The 23,696-nt window shown below is 40.7% G+C and overlaps 1 protein-coding gene across 3 annotated transcripts in view; it reads left to right on the top strand.

The window, feature by feature from the left end:
• The window catches only part of LOC110836392 (ATP-binding cassette subfamily G member 4), a 36,822-nt gene that overhangs the window by 6,597 nt on the left and 6,529 nt on the right, over positions 1-23,696 (top strand). For 2 of the 3 annotated variants that reach the window (XM_087357045.1, XM_087357046.1), the window contains exons 2-7: positions 10,689-10,783; positions 13,921-14,041; positions 15,771-15,960; positions 17,034-17,179; positions 17,667-17,905; positions 23,462-23,650. In XM_087357045.1, the coding sequence (XP_087213171.1) occupies positions 10,689-10,783; positions 13,921-14,041; positions 15,771-15,960; positions 17,034-17,179; positions 17,667-17,905; positions 23,462-23,650 (980 nt within the window). Of the gene's footprint in view, positions 1-4,614; positions 4,679-10,688; positions 10,784-13,920; positions 14,042-15,770; positions 15,961-17,033; positions 17,180-17,666; positions 17,906-23,461; positions 23,651-23,696 lie in introns of those variants that run through there. The other variant, XM_087357047.1, reaches the window with a different exon arrangement.

The following is a 23,696-nucleotide window of genomic DNA, read 5'->3' as shown; positions in this document are numbered from 1 at the left end:
AAAGGACCCCGGTACCCATTGTAGAGGAGGCTGGGTGGGCCCCAGAGCTGGTCTGGACGCAGAGGCTAGAGGAAAAATCCTCTGCCCCTGTCGGGGATCGAACCCCGGTCGTCCAGCCCGTAGCTAGTCACTATACTGACTAAGCTATCCCGGCTCATGGTTTTTACCCAGAACAGATAAAAATGATAAAGCCAACAAGATATTCAATCGCATAAAACGAACTGCCTAATGTTGTTCCTGTAACGTATAAAAAAATTGTTCTTGCCTTGGCTGTCTGGAAAACGAGATTGACTTGGTTAGTGTTTCTGGTGCCAAGGCCGTAGCCTCAAACTCGCTCTTCAGACCTACTCCTAAGTATTCTTTTTTCATACCAATGACGTATTTACTTTTGACGTCGCAAAATATATATATATATATATATATATATATATATAACCGATTGTTTTGATTTTATCATGTGAAGGTATCTCAAGGATGTACTGTTGCCAAAGAGTCATGCGGGTATGAAAATATTTATTTAACACGTGGTGCACAATCTGCTCAAAAACAATTCTGGCGTCAGTAATGAGAAATTACACGTATTAACAAGTGTGAAAAGGTGTATTACAATGGCGTTCTTAAGATTTTGCATACTTCACTGGCCTTCGTGTTCAATTATACACACCAGCCGATCGCGCTATAGACATCTTGAAGCACAATTATTCTTGAAATGTTAATAATATTTGAACTCTGACATATTTTGAAATCACGTATTTGCTATTAAATTGCAGATGACGAATACAAAGTAAGGTTTTTCCGCTTCATACTGCGTTGCATACCGAGTTCACCATATGAAGATAAGGTTTGAAATAAAAGTCGCAAATCTTAATGGGGTGCAATTGCAATGGCTTGGGTGATTTTTATTCTGTTATCAAAACAAAATGTGACACAAAAAATTTATGTCAGTTGGTCAGTGGCCAGAAGGTTTGCAACAAATTGAAATAAAACAGGATTCGATAAAGTCTTACAACTTGGGCCTGGCATTCTTTGACCCCAACAAAGACAAACTATTTGTTGACCTTTGACTGATACTACGAGGATACGCGTTTCCGTCAATTCTTCAGACTCAATATTAGTAATCAATTAAAACACGCCATCCAGCAAGTATCGCTGCAGGAATTCGAACTGGGTTTCTTCCGCAGGTAAGGGAACAGAACAAGAGAAAACTAGATGAGCAGATTCCTTGAGATGCTGACAGTCTTTCAATTAATCAAGAAATTCCCCGTCGTTTATTTAACTCCGCAGTTCATTGCATCTTTCCCAGCCACCGTTCCCAGTCCTCGACAAGATCAATCCAGTCCACATCCTCTCACCGTATTTCCTCAAGTTCCATTTTAATATTATCCTTTTACTTATGCATAGGTCTCCCTTCTGGTTTCCAAAACATAATTCTGTACGCATTTCTCACCTCCTTCATGTGAGATACATTAACTCATCTCTTTTGATGTGGTCATAATTATTTAAATTTGCAGCCGGAAGGCAAAATATTCTGAACTCCATGGCAGCTAGTCGATCAGATCTATTCTTAATTTAATCATAAATGCGATTTAGAATTTTTATCGCCATTCCCGTATACTTGAACTTTGACACAATGCAAAACATTCGTTAGCTGTTGTTTTGTCCTGCAGTCTGTTCACGAGACGTGTAGCTGGTTCTCCTTTGTGGTATTTACGTTTTCTCCGATGACATAAGCACCACAACCACAGTAGAAGGTTACAAACATGTTTTATTTCACCATAATTCTCGTCAGCTGTATGTCACCAATGGAAAGTAGTGTATAACATGTTAGTTAGTTAGTTATTTCCTGTTACTCCTGGTGGAGCATAGGGCAGCAGTGAAGACCTTCCATCTAGTTCTGTTGACAGCCAAACGTTTCACTTCACTCCAGGTTTTACCAGCTTCCATAGCCTCCTCTTCCACCGTTCTCTTCCATGTCTTCCTCGGACGGCCCCGTCTCCGTGTTCCCTGCGGATTCCAGTCCAGTGCTGTCTTTTCAACTGCTCCAAGTTGCTTGCGCAATGTGTGGCCAATCCACCTCCACTTTCTTTCCTTAATTTGCTCGTCAATCGGTGGTTGATTTGTTATCTCCCACAAGACATCATTTGATATTATATCCGGCCACCTCACATTTATAATTTGCCGCAAACACCGGTTGATAAAGACTTGTAAATGTAGTGCTGTGTTATTCCATTAACTCATTCACTCCATGCGAATCTGGGATAGTAATTCGAAACATATTACGGGTGTCCCAACAATATATTTCACCATCCTGTTGTGCAATAATCAATCTCAGTTATAAAACCCGTCTTATACACAATTATATACATATAACGAACGGTACTTTGTAATTAACTAACAGGGAAAACATCGTCATTCCTAATTCAGAGTTACTTGTTTCGGCCCACAAGGTAAAGACCAGTGTCGCATGGACTTTCCTATTATTACCACATATAAAGTACATTGATATCACAAATATATGCATATTTCGCCTTTCTAACGATAAACATGTGACTATCGTTTGGGACAGAAAAGGTAGGCGTCTTGCCGCGCTCCCAAAAAGTCGCCGGTGGTAAAATTGGACGTCGCCAGTGTAACCCGTTCATCCAACACTGCGACAGCCAAGACGTATTAGATGAGAAATGTGCTAAGTTGAGTCGGAGGAACATAGTTTTCTGTGCGGTACAGTCTATTGCAGTGGTCCCCAACCTTTTTGTGCCTACGGACACATTTGAGAATTTATGAGATCGTGGCGGGCACCAACCAATTAAAAAAGCCAAATTTTCTTTTCTCTGGACAAATAAGATACGGACACCAAATAATACACAAAACAACACGACGTTTAACGATGCAATCAAAAATACGTACTTTTATAAGTACAATTATTATTACTCAAGTGGGAAGTTAGTGTGATGTTTGGCACTGCATTTCATCGGCCAGTTTTTCAAATTTGGGAGTGTGGGATGATGTTGCTGCTCGCAAACAATCGTCAAGATGGGCCATCAGTAAGTCGAGATCTGCGCTTTGATTTTATAATGTTCATGGTTTAACGGCCTTCATTATTCAGTATAACATCTTTCCGTATCAACGCGGGCATCCAAAAAGCCTTGGTCATGGCGCCCGCGGGCACCGCGTTGGGGACCACTGGTCTATTGTATAATAAAAAATCACATCACGATTCTATTCCAGACCTTGAGCGCTCACACGGAACTCGTGTTGGGAAACAGTTTGCAATCTTTAATAGTTCTCTGTATTCCTCGCGTGTCTTCAGAAGGTGTTTACTGGCTTGCGCTACGATGCTTCTTAAGTTAGATGTTGCTTGTGTAATATACGCAGGCCAGGAATATGGAATATACACTCAGCCTCTCGATTTACGAATCATTAATTTTCACTGTAAATGGATCTGTTAATAAATGTTATTGACTGCATACTCCTTGATATAGGATCTGGCATATTGAACAAAATGGTTTCGTTAAAATCTATCATTAGGGTGTAAGATATAACATTTTATCGATATTTAAATGAGAAAACATTTAAACGGACAGACATGCGCAGTTTTGCTACTTCCGTTTGCTTCGAAACACTGACACCTTGCAACAGATATTATGTGCCCAAAGAACGGAAAGAAATTCAAATAAGGACTTTTTTAAAATTAAATCGTCTTGGCGCTTTCTGGAAAGAGAAAGAGAACCCTCTTGTAGGTTCGTCTTTAAATATTACTGCTTGCTTCAGTGTGGAACGTGTTCCGCTGTGTGCCTTGGCTGGCAACAGAAACAAATACGCTGCTCAGCTCATGCTCAGCGACTGTCCTGAGCCAAACGCGGTGCCCGAATTTATAACTTGTGCTGGGCAAGGCCGTGGTCCATGCAACACGGAGTTTTCCTCCGGGGGCTTCCCCGGTTTCTCCGTGGCATCCCAACAATTACTCCATTCACACACAGAAGAAGGCAATGGCAAACCACTTCTGGATCATCTGCCAAGAACGTATATGAACAGGTCCCAGTCCGAGAAAAGGATGGAAGGATCCTGTTCATATGGACCTGTCCTCAGACAGAACACTAAATAAAATAAAAAGCAGCAGAACATCAGAGAGGCGTCGGACACCAACATTTCAACATCCCCCCTCCTTCTCCTCCTTTTTTTCTTTTTCTCTCCTTTCTCTCGTGCTCTTTAAGCTTCTCCTTCCTCTTCCCATTCTCTTGCCCTTCTTCTTGAGCTCTTATGCTCTTCTTTTATCCTCTCCTCCTTACCACTTTCTTTCTTCTATATTCCGTATGTCCGTGCTTCATCCCATCCCTACCCTTATGATAATTATTATTGTTGTAACTATTTTTCAAATAAAACACACGCGTTCCGTTTCTGCACGCAATTCAGCAGACGTTCACTTACCACGTCTAATTACCATTTTTCAAATTCACGATTAGTCTCTTTAAAATATTGCGCAATCCGAATGGCAAATAGTCTGTCTCCCTTCCACTCGGGAACTACGTCATAAAAGTAGACACTTATCTGCACAGGCCGGGACTTTGCTTGATAATAGGTTGGAGATTTCGCATATAAATATATTAGCAATTCAGCAGAAACACCAGACCTAACTAGACATCTAACCACTCCATTACAAAAATAGTGGCATCTCAGAGAGGTGAGTTTTTACTTTCATTCTGAAATGAAGTTCTAATATAAATTATTAATCAACTGATCAGGTGATTTATGGATCCTTATGTTAGTGAAATTTCAGGTTCTTTACGGCGAGTATGAAGATGGCTTCACCTGGAACGTTGCATCGTATAGTCTGGTAGACACTGATCAACGTTTCAGAGATGCTTACTGCCTCCATCATCAGGGCTACGACTACACGGCGCAACATCCTAGAAGACAGTCAGATCCCCACCCTCGTGTCATTAACGATAATCTTTCAACAGCGGGCGGATCAGGTTCCATCATCAGTCGGGTTATCGGCTATAAAAATTGTAGTTCATCGTGGTCTTCTTCAGTCTCTTCGGGCTAATTCTGGGATATAATATTGAAAAACAAGCCCAATCAAGCATACAGAAGTTCATTTTGGAAAAGACTGTACTCATATTCAACACGCCTTCCCACACTTGTTTCTAAGTCGCAGCGTTTATTGTGCGCGCTCATGTGAATCCCGCTGAAACAGCGCGTCCGCTGGAAAAGTTAAACGAAACTTTCACTTCTCTGTTCCCGGCAGGAAGTGCATGACTCAACGCTCGGATTTAAATTTAAGAGCTGTTACTACTACGCTGAATGAAATTTAGCAAACTTTTACAACAGAGTAGGCCAATACCTTAACTCGTCTGTAGCGCCAAAATCTCCGATGCAACTACAAAGTTACATAACGCAGTCAAGGCGACGTGATTGAGGGCCCTGGCTACGTATCGGGCATAAGTAATTTGATGTCCCTGTCGCTGTTTATTCAAATCGTCATACGATCACTACGATTGGATGGGCCATCAGATGATACATGAAAGTGGGTTGTAACTGAAATCTACACGTGTTTAATTACAATATAATAACTTTTAACTTCTATAATCCTTAAAGTTGCTCACGAAGAGCAAACAGCTTATTGTTTTTATGTATAGCTGCTGTTCTGATTAGTGTGCAAAGTGTGGAACACAAATTGGTTTACAAAGATTTTCTTCAAATCAGTCACCCGAGATATGTCCATATAGACCATTTCAGTAAGATTGAGTCCAGTGCACTCATCTGAAAACAAACGCTTTCATCAGGGCGATGATTGAAGCAGCAAGTACCTCTGAAACGTCGGTAAACTTCTACCACACTACACGGTGCTACAACCCAGAAGACAGCCATCTTCAGACTCACCGCCATGAAAACCTCAAATCCTACTAAGGGTATCGCGTGTTATAAAGAGGTGCGAAACATTCCTATTTTATAACACAGGTAAGCTTGCTTGTATAATCCAAGATCACAACAGATCCTCTTCATCAGATTCAATGAAGTCCTTCCTGAATATGCTGTGTTGGTTGTGTTATTGCAATTATGTTAAACTTGAAGTTACGTGGACAGGATGTTGTTAATGCCTAATTTTAAAAATATTTACCACTACACTTTGAGAAGTTCATAATGGCATCAACAAAAACCAATTTTAAACTAGATGACCTTAGCCTAACAGTGACCTCAACGTAACATAAGAATAACCACTCAGATAACTACAGTTAGGAAGATGTGAGGGCGAAAAGAAATGGACAAATTATAATTTCGAATTTTCAGCGGCACGTTTATCACAACATAAACTAATCCAACACATTCTGATCTGAACTGGAGTAAGCTAACCTAACTTAAACTAACCTAACTTAACCCAAAGCACCCCAATCTAACCTAACGTAACCCAAACTAACCTAACTCAACCTAAGGTAATCTATCCCAACAAAAATTAGGGAGTGAATATATATTCCGCCCTTTACATATTTATGACCTCTAAATGATGTGTGCAATGTCACTCAGATTCCTACAGTTTTCTATGGGTATGCGTGAGAAAATAGTACATCAAATGACCTTGAAGAGTATGACGCCACTAATTCTCAAACAGTTTGCGTGAACTTGTCGCGGTCTTGACATGACCTTGACCTATTCGTGACGTCATATTGACATGAGTATGGAAAACCAGGTATTAACGGTTTGGCAGAAATAAGCGTGAAACGATATGACCTTGAGAATTTTCAAGACCTGTATCTGGTAAATTATTGGCCCGATTTTGTCGTGACTTCCATATGACCTTCACCTATGCGTGACCTCATTTTGACATGATTATCGTCAACCAGGTTTTTACGGTTTGGAAGAAATAAGCGTGAAAATATATGACCTTGAGAATTTTAAAGAACTGTAGCAGGCCTATTTAGTCGTGATTTTCATATGATCTTGACCTATCCGTGACCTCATTTTACGTCAATATGGACAATCAGGTATTAACGGTTTAGCAGAAATAAGTTTGAAAAGATAAGACCTTGAGTATTTTAAATATCTGTATCTGGCGCACTATTGGGCCGATTTTGTCGTGACTTCTACATGACCTTGACCTATACGTGACCTCATTCGTACATGAGTATGGTCAGCCAGTTATTAACGGTTTGGCAGAAATAAGCGTGAAAAGATGTGACCTTGAGTATTTTAAATATCTGTATCTGGCGCACTATTGGGCCGATTTTGTCGTGACTTCTACATGACCTTGACCTATACGTGACCTCATTCGTACATGAGTATGGTCAACCAGTTATTAACGGTTTAGCAGAAATAAGTTTGAAAATATATGACCTTGAGTATTTTAAATATCTGTATCTGGCGCACTATTGGGCCGATTTTGTCGTGACTTCTACATGACCTTGACCTATACGTGACCTCATTCGTACATGAGTATGGTCAACCAGTTATTAACGGTTTGGCAGAAATAAGCGTGAAAAGATATGACCTTGAGTATTTTAAATACCTTTATCTGGCAAACTATTGGGGCGATTCTGACCTGACTTCCATATAACATTGACCTATACGTGACCTAATTTCGGAATGAGTATGGTCAACCAGGTATTAACGGTTTGGCAGAAATAATCGTGAAAGTATGTGACCTTGAGAAATTTAAATACATTTATAAGGGAAACTATTGGGCTGACCTTGCTTTGACCTTGGCCTAACAGTGACCTCATCGTAACATCAGAATAACCAATCAGATAACTACAGTTAGGAAGATGTGAGGGCGAAAAGAAATGGACAAATTATAATTTCGAAATTTCAGCTGCACTTTTATCACAACCTAACCTAATCCGACACATACTGATCTGAACAGACCTAAGCTAACATAACCTAAACTAACCTAACTTAAACCAAAGGACAACCTAACCTAACTTTACCTAACCTACCCTAACCCAACCTTACCTTACCTAACCCAACCTAACCTAACCTATCGCAACCTAACGTAACCTATCCCAACCCAACCTAACCTAAACTAACCTAACCCAACCTAAACTAACTTAACTAATCTAACCCAACCTAACCTAAATTAATTTAACCTAACCAAGTCTAACCTAGCCTTACTTAACCCAACCTAACGTAACACAAGAAGCCCCCTCTTATCTAATGATATTACCCTGAATTAGTCATGAATTTATTCTATAAGAGCTAGCGCGCACGAGCGGTTTTACTGTCGCAGTGGTAAAACTACCGCAACCGAATATTCTTGTTGTCTGTGCACACGGACGGTGAAATAAACGCATTTTTGTTCAATTGGGATCTGGATTTTGTGAGACAGTTGACGTGTGCTCTAGGTTGGTAAGTCGAGTTATGGATTTTGTTGAGATTGTCACTGTGTTCGCTTTTTGCTAAGAGCAAGAGAGAAGCGTAGAAACAAATTTTGGTTCCCTCCACTTGTAAGTCAAAAATTGTTGATGGCCCAATTTCACAAGTTATATGAGGACCTGCGTGTTTATCCAAAAAAATTATTCAGATTTTTTGTCAATTTGGCTCTAGTTCGGCAGTAGAGCTTCACAAACTTCTATATACAGTTTCTCTTTAATTTTTGTCACTGTACACCGATATGACCGAACTGTACATTGCCGGCCTTTTCTCCTATTCAGTTACACCAATGGTCGCCGTGCGGCTGTTTCACCGCTCGTGCGCGCACACAGGTAGGGTTCTTCGTGTTCTATTGCTACCGCCAGGCGCTGTGCGGCCACCGCACCGCATCGAAAATGAAGCACGTTGCGGCAGAAAAACCGCTGCGGCCCAAACCGCTCGTGCACGCACGGTCTAACTTTTTTTAAGTCTGGCACCAGGTCGAAAAGAGGTTCGTCACCCCAGAAGTAGGCCTATCCTGTCCAGAAACTGGTGAACAAAACAGGCAATAAGCAAAGTCAAACCGTCACCCTTCCATCTCGACGTTCAATTGTGTTCAACGTAGGAGTGTCTCTTGAGTAAGGATAAGCGGTCAACCACCTCGCAGTGTCCCACCACAATATTGCTTTACTTGAACTTATAACGGATGTGCACTGTTTTAAAACATGCCAGACTCAGAGTTAATCTTATTGTCTCCATATTTATTAAATCACCATATCCACACAACCATTTGCCCACATCTTGATGTTATGAGGTGACATGTTTCGGATATTACTCTTCCATCTTCAGGTCACTGTCTATATGTAAACATAAGGAACCCGGTGTCCGACTGACAAAGTCTTCTGCGCAGAAGACTGCCTCGTAAGTGTCTCAGCTTCGTTGGGAACGGTTTACAAAACAGTTTGCAAGTCGTACAATGATGTTCATTATCCTTTCTTCCAAGACTGTAGCCTCTAAAGAGGTAAAACATGAAACCAAGAGACTGACCTCTTCCTCACGCGGAATGAATCTGCTTACGTAACGGGAACCAGTTCGCGCAAGGTGCACAATCTGTTCGTACTACTTAATCGAACGTCACAGCGCATAGCAGCTGTTCGCAATCACCGGCCCGTGGCCATTAGTGTAAATAAGACTTTGTTTCAAATATGTGGGTTTTATCGTGTCGAATAAGACATGATAAGACATGATAGACTAGACAGAGCTAATCCCTATCTCCGGAGATAGGGATTAGCTCTATCTAGTGGGCCCAACTGTGTAGGAACCTGAAGACGGAGATAGGGACTCTATCTCCGAAACGTCGTTTTACGTTTTATATTTACTAGACGATGGATAATATCCAAGGAAATTTTTATTCAATTGACTCTTCACCATCGTCAAGAAGTTTTAGATTTGATATCATGAATGCTGATTAGATAAGGACACAAAAGAGAAAACTATTGTGACATGTTTCAAGATACTGTATCGTCCTTCGATAGCAGACACGAAGGGCAGGCATGAAACCACTGAGATTCGAATACTGCATCTTCCGAATAAATCCCCAGAATGCGAAAGACGTGAAAGCAATTCAGTCGTGATGTTTGTAAGCTGTTTCGGAAGTTTTGCACGCGAGGGAGAAGGGCTAAACGCACAGTCATCCACTACCTCTAACTCATTCCATGGAACAGAGTCGCCGTTCAGTGAGCCGGAAGTTCATTGCCGTATCCAGAAAATCCCGCTACAAATCCGTTGTAATATCAGGTCTTCGAGTGGTTTTCTCCCTTTGGGGCCTTCCAGCCAAATATCAGACGCATTTCTCGTCACTGCCATGCGCGCTACATGCCCTGCCAATTTCATCATACTTGATTTGATCATCCTAACATGGCTGTCTTCTGGGCCGTAACGCCGTCTAGTCTGGTAGAAGTTTACCGACGTCTCTGATGTCGTTCTTGCCTCCATCATCAGGGCGATAAAAATTAGTGAAGAGTATAAGATACGGCACTCCAGCCGCTGGCAACTTCTTCCTTGTCGGGTCTTTTGCACCTCATTCTCAAATACCCTCAATCTGTGTTCTTCCCTCAACGTAAAATGCCATGCTTCACGTCAAGACAAAACAACAGGTAAAATTATAGTTTTGTTGGCCAATACTTTAATTTCTACGTTTTTAGACAGCAAAACGGGAAGACCAAAGATGCTTACTGAATGGTATCGTCTGCTCTTGCTTCCTCGTGTATACAATTCCGGTTTGTTGATCTCGCCCATTGCTGCCTGTGTACGGTTGCTTGACTGATACCTTCCCGTTTCTGTTCCAGTTCTGAGCAACTCGCTGAAGAGACCAAGAGCATAATGGACGTGGAGTTCAAGGACCTCAGTTTCACGGTCAAACCGAGACCATGGAGCGGAAAAGGTATGTTGATGTTATCCACACGCATTCCATATCGCAGATCGGCGAAAGGAAAATAATCGGCTCCGACGTACGCAGTTTCCAAATGGGTCCTTTGTATTCCTCATAAATTCATTTACTGAAACCAAGAAGCACGCGTCACGAATCATAACACTTGACCTTGAGCCCACTCACCTGTCGGTCAGCATTATAATCTCTGGGCTGAAAATATCGTGCTTCTCCCCGTCCAATTATTCTGCTTCAACTTTGCAAACCTACACTGCCGTCTTTTGTCACCAACATCCCCGAATGAAAAACCCACGAGAATGGAATCTGAATCACGACATCCCATGTTTCGTCACACGCCACGGCCGACCGTCGAAGGACAAACTTTCAGATTCATGCCGGTCCCTACAATTTCTTTGCAAAATTAATCACACTGGATGGAGTCAAAAGAGTTAATCTTAAATTTTCCTAAAATATGTACCATATTAAAAAAGGAGCAGATTTTACTGAATCACAGTTGTATTTTCGTACTACATGCCTGGATGATAACAAAATAAAATTTCACTTTCAAGTAAAACAGGGGACCGATACGAAAAAAATTAAATTTCCGAAGTTCCTCTAATTATAGATTCAAAAATACCAAAATCAGTCGAAATTCCCTGCGCAATTTTAAAAGTAAAATATGCCAGCAGAATAAGAGATTACGGCCTTCCGTTGTATGTTCGTTGAATTCACTTAACGCAAAGAACACAGACAAATGACTGCGAAGTGATATTTCAGATGTGATGAAGGCTGTCTGCTCAGACTACGAAACAACAACCCAGAAAACCCAAAAGAAAGATCTTCGTGAATGAGGATGTGATGTACAGTGGCCGCAACATAACTCCGAGCCTGGATGCCCGTTAAAAAAACGCACGTGGGATGGAGGGTAAAACCTCGAAGCGATGGCAACCCAATCCTTCCTTGGACTTCAAATTATTGCGTAGAGGCTGTGGAAGTAATGCATTCTAAGTGTTTTATAGTTCCTTCTTTCACAAAATACAGCGCAGTGCATGAAAATACCACCGATTGTGCCCAAACGAAAAAGGCGAAAAAGAAATTAGTCACGATAAACCCCCTCAGACAGACTCTTTGCCGTCTTGTTCCCCATCCGCCCTCTCCACCTTCCTTTCCCCTCTTAATGTGACGCAGCTGAAGCTCGCAGTTATGTTGTGGAAACTGAAGTCCGTATGTGCATCAGATGATCGTCTTCTCCGCGTCAAAAGACAGTTCCCAAGATGTGACTGGATGTCGTGCAATTAAAATGGGGTGAAGATAATCCAGAAAACCGCAAATAAGGATTTCCGGTCTGTGGTTAAGATTAAGACATGAAGATGGTCTTCTGGAATGTTGTACAGTCGCAATCACATTTAGAGAATAATCAAAAGTTCTAAGATATTTACAGTTGCTGTCGTAACAGGAAAATATATCACCTGTCATTTAAAAACTATGTACAAAATACTGCCGTAAACAGGACGCAGGTGGAAAAGGATCGGTCTTCTCGGTACTCACATTGAGATATTATTAATACCTCAGAAATCACTTGCAGAAATTAACGGGAAAACCCAAGAGACAATATGTATTCCTTCATGTTTCATACAATTTGAAGGTCAGTTTCTTGTGGAAAAGTTGTAAACGCCCTGTGACTAACATATAGGCCAGGCGCAAACGGAGCCACTAGCCACAGGCACTTGTGACCGCCACAAGCTGCGGACTGTATTTTGTATGGAGTTTTAATAGACTCAGCGCAGACACGGCGTTCGTAGTGGCTCGACTGGGCCACTCGCTGCGGTAGTGGCCGTGTCTCGCTACTTGTGGCTGCCTCCGACCACTGTTTATCCCGCGCAAACGTCTGCATAAAGTGGCGACTACTTGTGGTCGTGTTTAGCCACTAGTGGCTCCGTTTGCGCCCGGCCTAAGAATCCAAAGTTAGGCCTGTCTGTTTTTGTATTTTAGAATAAACATTTTAATTATTCCTCCATTCTCTCTACGAACTACGGCTTAGATGATTTCCTTCGTGCTAAACAGGGATCATATTAAAGTGATACAAACCGAAATTACATTTACGTGGCAAATGTCCAGCACAAAATTTAACGAAATTTCTTTAAGCAGTTTTTTGTTAAATATGCGGATGGAAAGAAGGGCAAAGGTGCCCTCCCATAATGCAATAATTTTATGAACTTCGTTAGAAATAACGCAAATAGTGGATGGGGGCCAAAAAAAGGCAAACTTTCTCATTTTTATTGACGAACTCTTCAGAGTACATTTCTCAATGCATTGACATGAACTGCACGATTATTACGTACGTATGTGCTGGAAGACGAACGAGCCAGTCACATGCTGATGACTAACAATCACTCTGCAGACCACGTGACTCTTGACGGAAGCCAAGTGACGTAAATCAAGTTGAGGTAATCACTCGCCCTCAGAAACTTCTTTACAGAATTTTTCAGCGTACCAGGAATTCTTTGTGTCACGGGGATATGTTATGTGCTCAAACTAACAGAGACCAATATCAGCAACAGTTGTAAACATTTTAACACTTTTTAAACATTGATGTTTTCTAAAATATTTATTTCGTTTGATTTCCAAATGCTTTTATTTCTCGCTGTCAAATCGGTTGCGACCATAAGTTCATCGTAATTTTTGGTTTAATTTTAGGGATTGAACACGATCCTTATCCTATTGCATGTAATCAAAAATCGACCTGGAAATGTTTGTAAGCGTGTGTACGTGAGTTCCGTGACGCTATCACAAACCACACCAGTTCCCGTTCCTGCAACCACATTCGTTTAATATTCGTCATTTTTACAACTGATAAACTGAGACGCCATGGTTGGCGAGTTAAATTTACTACTGAAGGTGAGGCTTTTACGATGATGTTATGTAGCCTGTGGTCTATAAGGTCGCACAGTGTACACTTTTGACTATACACCGTTTCAGAGGAACATGATGATTTCATCTCTATAATTTAACCTTGAACCCTGGTATACAGTTAGAATACCACAATAATACAAAAAACTGTAATATATAAAAAGACTCTAAAAATCTGAAGTCCGCTAACAAAGAAAAAGGAGCAAATGAATATTATAATCCAATTGGATGAAACATTTCAGGTCTACAAAAATGTGTTCTGAAGTCGGTGAGCGGGAAGTTCGCATCTGGGAAACTTTCCGCGATCATGGGGCCGTCTGGAGCCGGCAAAAGCAGTCTCTTGAACGCAGTTTCCGGCTACAGGTAAGCCAAACAGATGAATGTCGCTACTGCAGACTTGACAGGTGTGGCAACTAGAATGTGTGTGGACTGAGACGACAAAGGAGAAAGGAGTTGAGATGAGTATCTGGGCACAAGAAGCATGAAGTTACAGGAAACTGGAGAAAATTACCAAAAGTCGAACTTTTTAACTTGCGATTTCTATCTAATAGGATTACTATGTGTGATTATATAAAGAAGAATGAAACAGATGGAATGTAAGTGGACCTATAATGTTTAAAAAAATAAAGAAATGACAAATGCGTACGGAATTTCGGTTTGAGAACCTCTAAGTACGAGACCGTTATGCAAGTGTATTTTTTATTGTTTATTTAGTGTTGTGTCTGACATATGAACTGGATCCTTCCATCCTTTTCTCGGACTGGGACCTGTTCATATACGTTCTTGGCAGATGATCCAGAAGTGGTTTGCCATTGCCTTCTTCTGTGTGAGTGTGAATGGAGTAATTGTTGGGATGCCACGGAGAAACCGGGGAAGCCCCCCGGAGGAAAACTCCGTGTTGCTAGACCACGGCCTTGCCCAACACAAGTTATAAATTCGGGCACCGCCGGGAATCGAACCCGAGACCCCAGGATTACAAGGCCAGCGTTCTAACCGCTAGACCACCGTGGCTGTGGAAGTGTATAATGAAGGATAATAATGGACCACAGAGACAAAGAGTGTGTTTATGTTTTTTTTAATCTCTTCGAACATGTAGTCACTTGCTTATAAAAAGTGTAACCGTTTGTAAGTCATTTACTATGTCTGATACAAGATTTACGTCACATGCATAAAATATGGGAAAGATATCACGATTGAATTAGAATATTCATTCGCATTCAGTTTAACGCGTGGGCTTACAGGTTGTCCCTGAACTGTGTGTCACAGATGAATGTGAAGTTTCAGGTCATCATACTGACTTCATTACAATACACAGTTGCATTTTTTATTGACTGTAACTTAGTTTTATGTCTGATGAATGTTTAGCTGCGTTCACAGAGGCCGAAAAGATTTTAGTAATGACGTTACATGGCAAATGTTCTATATTACAAGTGCCGCAATTATTAGGCAGGTTTTAGGATTAGATTTGTTCTATGGTGAACGATTAAGGAAATGGATATAGGATAAAAGGGGGAAGGAGACAAAAATCATTCTCCGTTGAATTTCAACGGGCTATTTTCGCTGTTAATAGATGTCATTTGATAATAAAGTAATTAAATTACATATTACATTGTGTTTCCAAACTGTCATGTTCTTTAGGTTTTCTTTATAGCTATATAGATGCACCAAATATGGTTGATGAAATCAAAGAGTGTGGAATGGGTGGGAATGTAGTACGCATGGGAGATATTCGAAATGCTCGCACAATAGTAGTCGGAAGACCTAAAGTGTAGAGACCACTTTGGAGGCCTATGCGTAGATTAAGGATAATATTAAAAAGGATTTAAATAATTAGGTTATTTTGATATACATGGATTCATCTGATTCGGGACAGGGTCCAGTGGCGGATTATTTTGTAATCGGTTTTGAATTTTTGAGTTCCGTAAGAGGCGAACAATTTACTGACCAATTAAGCTACAATTAGTTTCTTGAGGACTCTGCTCCATGAAGATACTTATTACATTACAACTGCAAATAATTTGTATAAAAAAGTATTTCACGATTAACACAGTTTGTGTGTGCTGTTGATCACTTTGCTTGCTTATGTCACCAGGACTCTGGGAGTGACTGGAACACTGTGCACAAATGGCGAGTCGAGAGACAACCGCATCTTCCACAAACTTTCTTGCTACATTACCCAAGAAGACTTAATCCAGCCACTGTTAACAGTTCAAGAGATCATGATGGTTGCAGCCAGACTGAAGCTTCCAGGTCACACGCCAGAGAAACGCAGGTTGAACGCGGTAATGATCTTTCTTGAAAATGGGATAGTACCTCATCCTACTGCCAGTAATTTCTCTGCTTTCAATATACATTACTGGTCTGACAAAACTCCCGCAACTGTACCACACAATCATACACAGTTTCTCTAAGATCAATCTTATCATTATCCTCCCACCTGTGTTCAGGTCTCTGAAGTGGTCCTACAAACAATTACGCAATAATAATAATAATAATAATAATACATTTTATCAGAAAAAAGCAATAGCTTCAGGCGAGCATTATACAACTCAGAATATGATAAAAATACTAATAACACAGATCGCTTGCAAGTATACCGACCCAAACATTTCTGCAAAATGTCCTCGGCGTCATTTTCATTGCTTGTAACGCCAATTTTACGTGAAGACCGTGACATTTATACTATTTATATAATAACTTCCCTCGAAAATGTATTCTTATGTTCATATTTTACCCTTGATTAGGAACGAGTGTTCCAGGGATAAAGTTGCCAATGTTGCCTTCACAGACCGATCTTGAGTCTTGTATTTGAGTTCATAATTTTCAGACAATGGTAATTCGACGTCGAAACACTGTCAATTGGTTATTTGCAGGAATCGCAAAAAGTTATTCCTTCCACATACATCTCGAGCTGTTTAATGATTCTTTTTCTCAACTGCGTAGATTATAAAGTGCTGAATATGATCAGAAGACCTTCAGGCGGAAACAGGAAATTTATTACCGTTTAAACAAGAATCCACCAATGGACCCTGAAGGGAATAGGTCATTTGTAGAACCTACCCTTAGATGGAAGGATAGCGTTAATGGTCATTTTAGGGACTACGGCATGAATTATAATATTAAAATGGATTTTAGACAATTGGAAATGAGAGTGTGGGCTGGATACAACTGGGTCAGACCAGGGTCCAGTAGCTAGCTCTTAAAAACGCGGTAATGCACTTCACGCTTCCATGATAGACGGGAAATTTGTTGATCAGACAAGCGACTATGAGCTTATGAAGAATGACGCTGCTCAGTTATTGCGTTCTGAATATTGTTTTTATGTGATTAATATGTAACTTTGTGTGGTCTGCAGGTCCACGAGGTCCTCAATGATTTGGGTCTCTTCGAAAATAAGAACACAAGAACGGAAATGCTATCAGGAGGTCAGAAGAAACGATTGTCGATAGCGCTCGAACTAATCAACAATCCACCTGTTTTCTTCTTGGACGAACCCACAAGGTAACACAGCAATGTCAGCGTTTCTTAACCTAGGCACCGATTAACAGTAAACGTGTAGTAGGCATGTCGATACGTTCTGTTAAACACAGTAATGTAAACAATGTAAAATGTTAGTGGCAAAATCTGAAGTGAAGGGGCAACTTGTCAGATGCAGGCGTAGATGGAAGAATAACATTAAAATGTATGAGTGAGAAGATTCGGACTGGATTCATCTGGATTTTGAAAGGGATAAATGTTGAACTCAACAGATGACGGCGATCAATCTTCGCTCAGGGAATTTCTTAATGTTCTCACGGCACTGAAGATGTCGATGGTGGCCTGAGTTGGAGCTGGAGATGGGGGCAGTATGTTCCTCCAAGGTGTTTGTACCGACGTATAAGTCCACAGAACGTCACAACTCAAGAGACCACCATGGACAGTTACTCGACTCTTCGACCTAGTCGTGAAAGAACGTTCACCTCTCCAGGCGTTCTGTTTTGCGTTACAGTGGTCTGGACAACGTGACGGCGAGGCAGGTAGTGCAACTGCTACGAAGACTGGCGAGGCAAGGTCGCACCATAGTGTGCACGATACACCAACCCAGCGCGTCCTTGTTCCAGCTTTTCGACCACGTCTACATCGTATCACAGGGCCTCTGCGTGTACCAGGGCACGACCCAGAACCTCGTCCCGTTCCTGTCGTCTGTCGGCCTGCACTGCCCCACGCACTACAACCCGGCGGACTTCGGTAAGACAAACAGAATCGACCTGATACGTCGGAATTCTTTGAGTAAACAAGATGGGATATGTAAGCAGAGCGAAACAATTCTTGTGTCTTCGCTTTTTTTATTACACCTAAATTTTCAGTTCGTAAATGAACCCTTTCAACAGCGTAAGCGATGATGGTGGGCTGTTTGTTACATCGAAACTTTTTCGAACAGCGCCAGTGATGTCACAGAGGTCTCGACCTGACTACCAAGCGTGGTAACTGTGGCTGATTCCCGTCTCTCCCTCGTCTCTTTGCACTTTTTCAAGGACATTTACGCTCGTATAAAAACATCCAGGTCTTCAACCAGCGCCCGATTTTATCCAAGAGTGGAATCTACTACAAAACCACAGATATAAACTTACACGTAAATCCGATCATCAGCTATTCTCAAGGCAGGTATGGCGAATCTAATAAGAGCTTACTTGCAACTTTTCGTTGCAAACTCGCCAGAAAATAATCTATTGATTTCCAATCCATGCCATAATTCCATCCGAATCTCGTATCTTCCCACCTCATATCTAAAACGTACCTACACATTAAAATGTGAATCTTACCTCAAGTTTGAGCCCTCATATTAGGGGAATGACACAGATTGAGTTTGAGAACATGGAGAAAATCTCATAATGAGGACATCCAAAATTTGTAAGCCTGCTCTTCACCGATGTTATTAAGATGACAAAACCAAAAAGAATCATATTATCGAGGCGCGTAATACGCTTGAGAGATGAAAGACTGACAGAAAATTACGATCTTAAAACCTGAAGAGACGAGACCATTTGGAAGACCTAGACATAGAACGGAATGTTAGAATATATCTTAAGGAAATAGGGTGAAACTGCGTGGATTGGATTAGTCTGGCTCACAATCAGTACCAGTGGGAATAAATCTTCTGGTTTCGTAAAAGAAGGGAAATATTATAGCACTACTATTTTTTCAAGAAGTATACTGCTCCATGGAGTTAGTAATTCATATTGTCACACGAACGTAAATTTTGCAACATGCATGGTTAAATTAAATCCGTCTGCTAAATTCTAAATGTAATATAGGCTATTAATACCGGATGCTCTGGATGCAGTTCAAACAAAACGCCGGCTGAGAACGTTAGGAGGCCAAGAGAATATCCCAAAAGCCATGAAATCATTTACAGCCAGACTTATAATTCTGAATCTAATGACAAATTTGCACGAAATTTGATATGACCAACCCCTGCAGCGCAATTTCATATCGCCAAGTATACCAACATAGCTATTGTGTACGCAGAAGAGTAATTTTAATATAGCTAATTTTTAAAACCTGCTCGAAACCTTACAGAGACGGGAACATTAAAATAAACAAAGGCTGTTTGTGTAATGCAAGCTTCTGTGTGTCAAGAATGTTGATTAAATTAATGCCTTGTAATTATGCAACTTGCCGATCTATCGCTGCCTTCTTTTTGCGTACTTACAAGTTCACCGGTTTTGTTGCTGGAAAAAAACCTTCAAGGTTATGGCTCTGAACAGTATCTGTGTCAGCTTCGCTTTCCCTTCAGTACTTTATAAGTTGCCCCGCCCCTCCCACAACCCGACATAAGTCTTTTTGTACTTTTGAATAGACCCACCTGTCGGACTGCATGTTGAGAACAAAAATATGCTGGCTGTTACGGTCCGTAAAACATGATAGTTCTTTCGGAATTGATTGATACTTAGGTTAATTAACGCTATATATAAAAACTGTATGACCAGCTTGTTTTATGGAGTGTGTTTAAAGACGCATTAATTTAACGATGATCTGCAGAGCAACATGTTAGGTGGGGTGCATGCAAATCCTTGTGGAAAGTGGCAATTTGGAAGACCAAGAAGGAGAAGAGGACAACATTGAGAGGAGTATGTCAGTGCTGGTCCTCTGGACATAAACGCCATTTGTACTTGTTTATCAGAAACGTTGATGTCTATCATAAGTCTGCATGGCGTTACCACCCAGAAAACCTACGACTTCACTGCCGTGGGAACCTGAAATTTAACAAGTGATACGTTGTAAAGATGCCAGGGGGTTGGAACAGGCTCAGTGTCCTGTCTTTAATTTGTTGTTGGGTTTCTTAACGACGCTTTTTCTAATATTTTAAATATAAGACACGAAATGAAAGGTGGTTTTGGATAAAGAATTTCAAAGGACGTGGGTGAAAGCGTCCGTAGTCTATTTTACGGCATTATTCCAGCATCTGTCTGGAGTGACTGGTATGTATGTGGTCTCGGAGTCAAAGTTTCGAAACCGGGACCTTCCGGTAAAAGCCAGTGTTTTTGACTGCTACGTTCATTGCGGGGCATGTTACTGTCGGCGTTCGGTCCTAACCAACCAGAACGTGCGTAGTTAGTCAGCTAACACATCTACTTCACTTAGCACGCGTACTTAAACTTCCCTGTATTATTCTTCTCCTTTTGCAGATATGGCCTTACGGCATGTTCCAATTCAAAGACTCTTCAGAAATTATGAACATGCCTAGGCATTTAGTAGGACTTATTAATCTGGTGATCAGACTCCTTAGGAGCTGCGTCTTTCAGTATCCAAAAGTAGTACACGTCGGCCGGAAAAAACAACTGATTTTCCGTACTTCTTTAGAATTCTCAGATGCCATCAAACGTAAGACGCACCCCTATTTCAGATATTTTAAAATGTGAAAAATCTGCGTCTTAAAAAACAGGAATTACTCGGTAACAGTAGTAGATAACGCGCCGTATCGAACGTGCTGTACAAACAGAAAATGAACCACATTCGAACACCACAAAGAGTGAGATGATCAACTTGTTTAGGGAACACAACATCCCATATTCTGATGAAAGGCTGGAACCACAGTTGTAGAAATTCATTCTAATACGTAAGTCATCACCTTACAAGAGATTCTGTACGAACCAGATACGTTCAAGTTATGAACACCCCATTGTTCGTTTGCCACGTTACCGCATGCTCTGAATCTCGCAGAAACAATCTGGCCACAACACGAATAAATGTCGCATTCAAAACAGAAGACACGAAAGAGTTCTTTGAAAAGAAGCTTAGTGAAATGGGACCAAACGAACTTCGTCATATTTGTGAGCACGGTCTTGAAAGCGCATACTTGGGAAACGAAGTCCTAGTCGGCCTCAATAGTAAAGCAAGAAAAACTGAATCAGATATTGTGACAGATTCCAGTGATGCATCTAGCGAAGCGGGACTTAAGCCATTACTCAAGTTCTCCTTTCTGCAGTTGAGGTCAATCTGTGCGTATTGCCAACGTCACTAGCTTCCAGACAGAAGGTAAACAAACGACATTATTTACGCGGGTAATAAGACAACTAGCCATAAAGTATTTCCGCTGGGAAATAATGTTTATCCTCTGATTGCCTTGCCATTTACGGTCCTCAGACGCACAGATTCATCCCGACTACAGTACAGACATTAAAAATAAGTAGTTTTAAAATTAAAGCGGGAGCAGGCTGTCGTAGCATCCCAAAAAAATACGAATAATTTTACACCGTACACAACTAAAAAAATAAACTGCTAGCATCTGCCCCTTATATGAGACATCATACACAGGTACCACTAGACTCAACACACTGCACGCTACATACAACACACAGTATGTTATATAAGATTAAGAAAACAAGCAACAAAATAAACTTTCGCGGCTACTGAAACGTTGGCACAGGATGTGGTGATTCACCATTCAGCCACCTGACACGGCTTGGAACCCGAGTCTTTCATCAACAAAATAAACGTTCAGGTGTAATAGAAGCAGTACACAAGCGTCTAGATTACGTTAGTCCCTAAAACAATTAATAATTTCATAATACTGTGACCGTAAACATTGAAAGCATTCATAAAGATTTCGGCAGCACAGTAATCTGCACTGTGTGCGCGCGTGGGTTTGTTTGTGCTGAGGCAAATGATGGCACATTATAAGCAGTTTTCGCCTGACAGCTGAACACCCGTGTCTTCGAACATCACAAAGGAAGTTCATTAACAAACAATGTTTAACTAACTAAGAATAGCTCCTTACCTTTCGCTTCTGCCTCTCGTATTATCAAGTTCACTTAAAGCCCAGGACACATGCGGAAATTTCCTTTAGGTTAGAAACACAACACGCGGCTTCAGACACTTCGGACATTATAAACAAACGAGCACAACACACATTTATTAGGATTTACTTCGTTTTAAGCACTTCACCAGATGTAACACATGTTTCAAGCACATATCAAACGGATTAAAAGAATTAACGACTCAAACCTGACCTCACCATGCACTAGCAGTGTGATACTGGGTCGCAACTGCTGTTTCTGTTGAATGATGGGTAATCATGTTTCACATCCTAAATTACTCACACGAGTTGTAACCGGTAACATCAACTTAATTTTTCACATTGTTCAACTTACAAAACAACTTGGTCTGGCTTTTTGCATAGTGCACCATCAGACCACTAAAACTGCAGGGATATAAAAGAATTGAAAAATTATGCTAGTTTGGACGAAAGTTTTAAAACGAAGGTATAGTACTTATATAACCAATTTCAACCATAGCAGAATTCACATACGGCAAGACGGCTTGTTTCCAGATACGGTACATTTTTCTCTTGGCTTCCCTGGTGGAAAGCAGATTACCAACGCTTAAAAGTTAGTTTTATTTTCTGGGTGTATGATTTTATAGTACAGCTCTTGTCCAAGCACTTGTAACCCTTCTAGTTACTGGATGAACAAGATTATTAGATTTGTTGTTACTGTTTAATATTCACTTTAATATTATTCTTCCATATACATATAGGTTTCCTACGTATCCTTTTACATCGAGGCCTTTAAACAAGAATTTTGTATGCAATACTTCTTTCCTCCATGCAAGTTACATTGTTCCTTAAACATATGAGTAAGCGTATGAAAAAAGAAATGAGACACAATTAAAAATTAAATTTCAGATTGATACATGATGTAAGGATGGTTCCATGTAAATGTCCGAGGACAATTACTGGCAACGTATTTGGTCGACTCGCAAAATTTAACCCAGTTCCAGTCGAGATATGAACCCAGAACCTCCAAAATAGTAAGCAGGAAAGTGCCATGACTTTGCATGCATCTCAGTGAGTCACTAAGAGTTGTTTTCTTTCTAAGTTGGCTGGAAAGAATCAATGGTAAGCATGTCCTAAGCCCTAATGCTTAATGTGGCTTTGTGTGAGGCGGAAAAAAACATCGCCCTCGATCAGTGAAACAGAACTTCCCCTAATATAATGTCTCAATTCCTATATTTAATTGTTTTATTCTGTAATTTAATTTCTCACACATTAACTCTTACGTGTAAGAAACAATTCATCAATCATGGAACAAACAAGAAATGCTCACAACACTTCTGTCCTCTGCCATCCTTATGATCAATGTCGTTGCATTCACTGCACGCTAGATTTCATCAACTAAATTCTCGCTGAAAGTCAACAAGTTACTGAACAGATGTTGGGCCTGTAGAGGAACTCGTTATAATGAAGTCTCCATTATTGATAACATCACACCAGACCTCCAAAAACTGTTATTTCTGTCGCAGTGATTGAAGTAACGGATGGAGATAAGCAGAACATCACAACCTTGTCAAAAGCTATTTGTAATGGACAAGTGAGCTGGACACAAACCATTCCACTTACAACAAAAGAAGATGAAACGAATGAGGACACAACAGGAAAGACAGAAGAAAGACATTCTCTTTGCTTCCAAACCAAAGAAGTTGATGTCACAGGTTTGTACAAATATCATGATTGTAAGTCAAGCGTCAGGATTATTTA

Source organism: Zootermopsis nevadensis, unplaced genomic scaffold (genome assembly GCF_977971745.1).
Source record: "Zootermopsis nevadensis isolate Lab colony 2312 unplaced genomic scaffold, Znev_1.0 Znev_ptg000028l, whole genome shotgun sequence".
Lineage (NCBI taxonomy): Eukaryota > Metazoa > Arthropoda > Insecta > Blattodea > Termopsidae > Zootermopsis > Zootermopsis nevadensis.
Note: the sequence above shows the minus strand (reverse complement) of the source record. Positions and strands in the feature narration are given on the sequence as shown.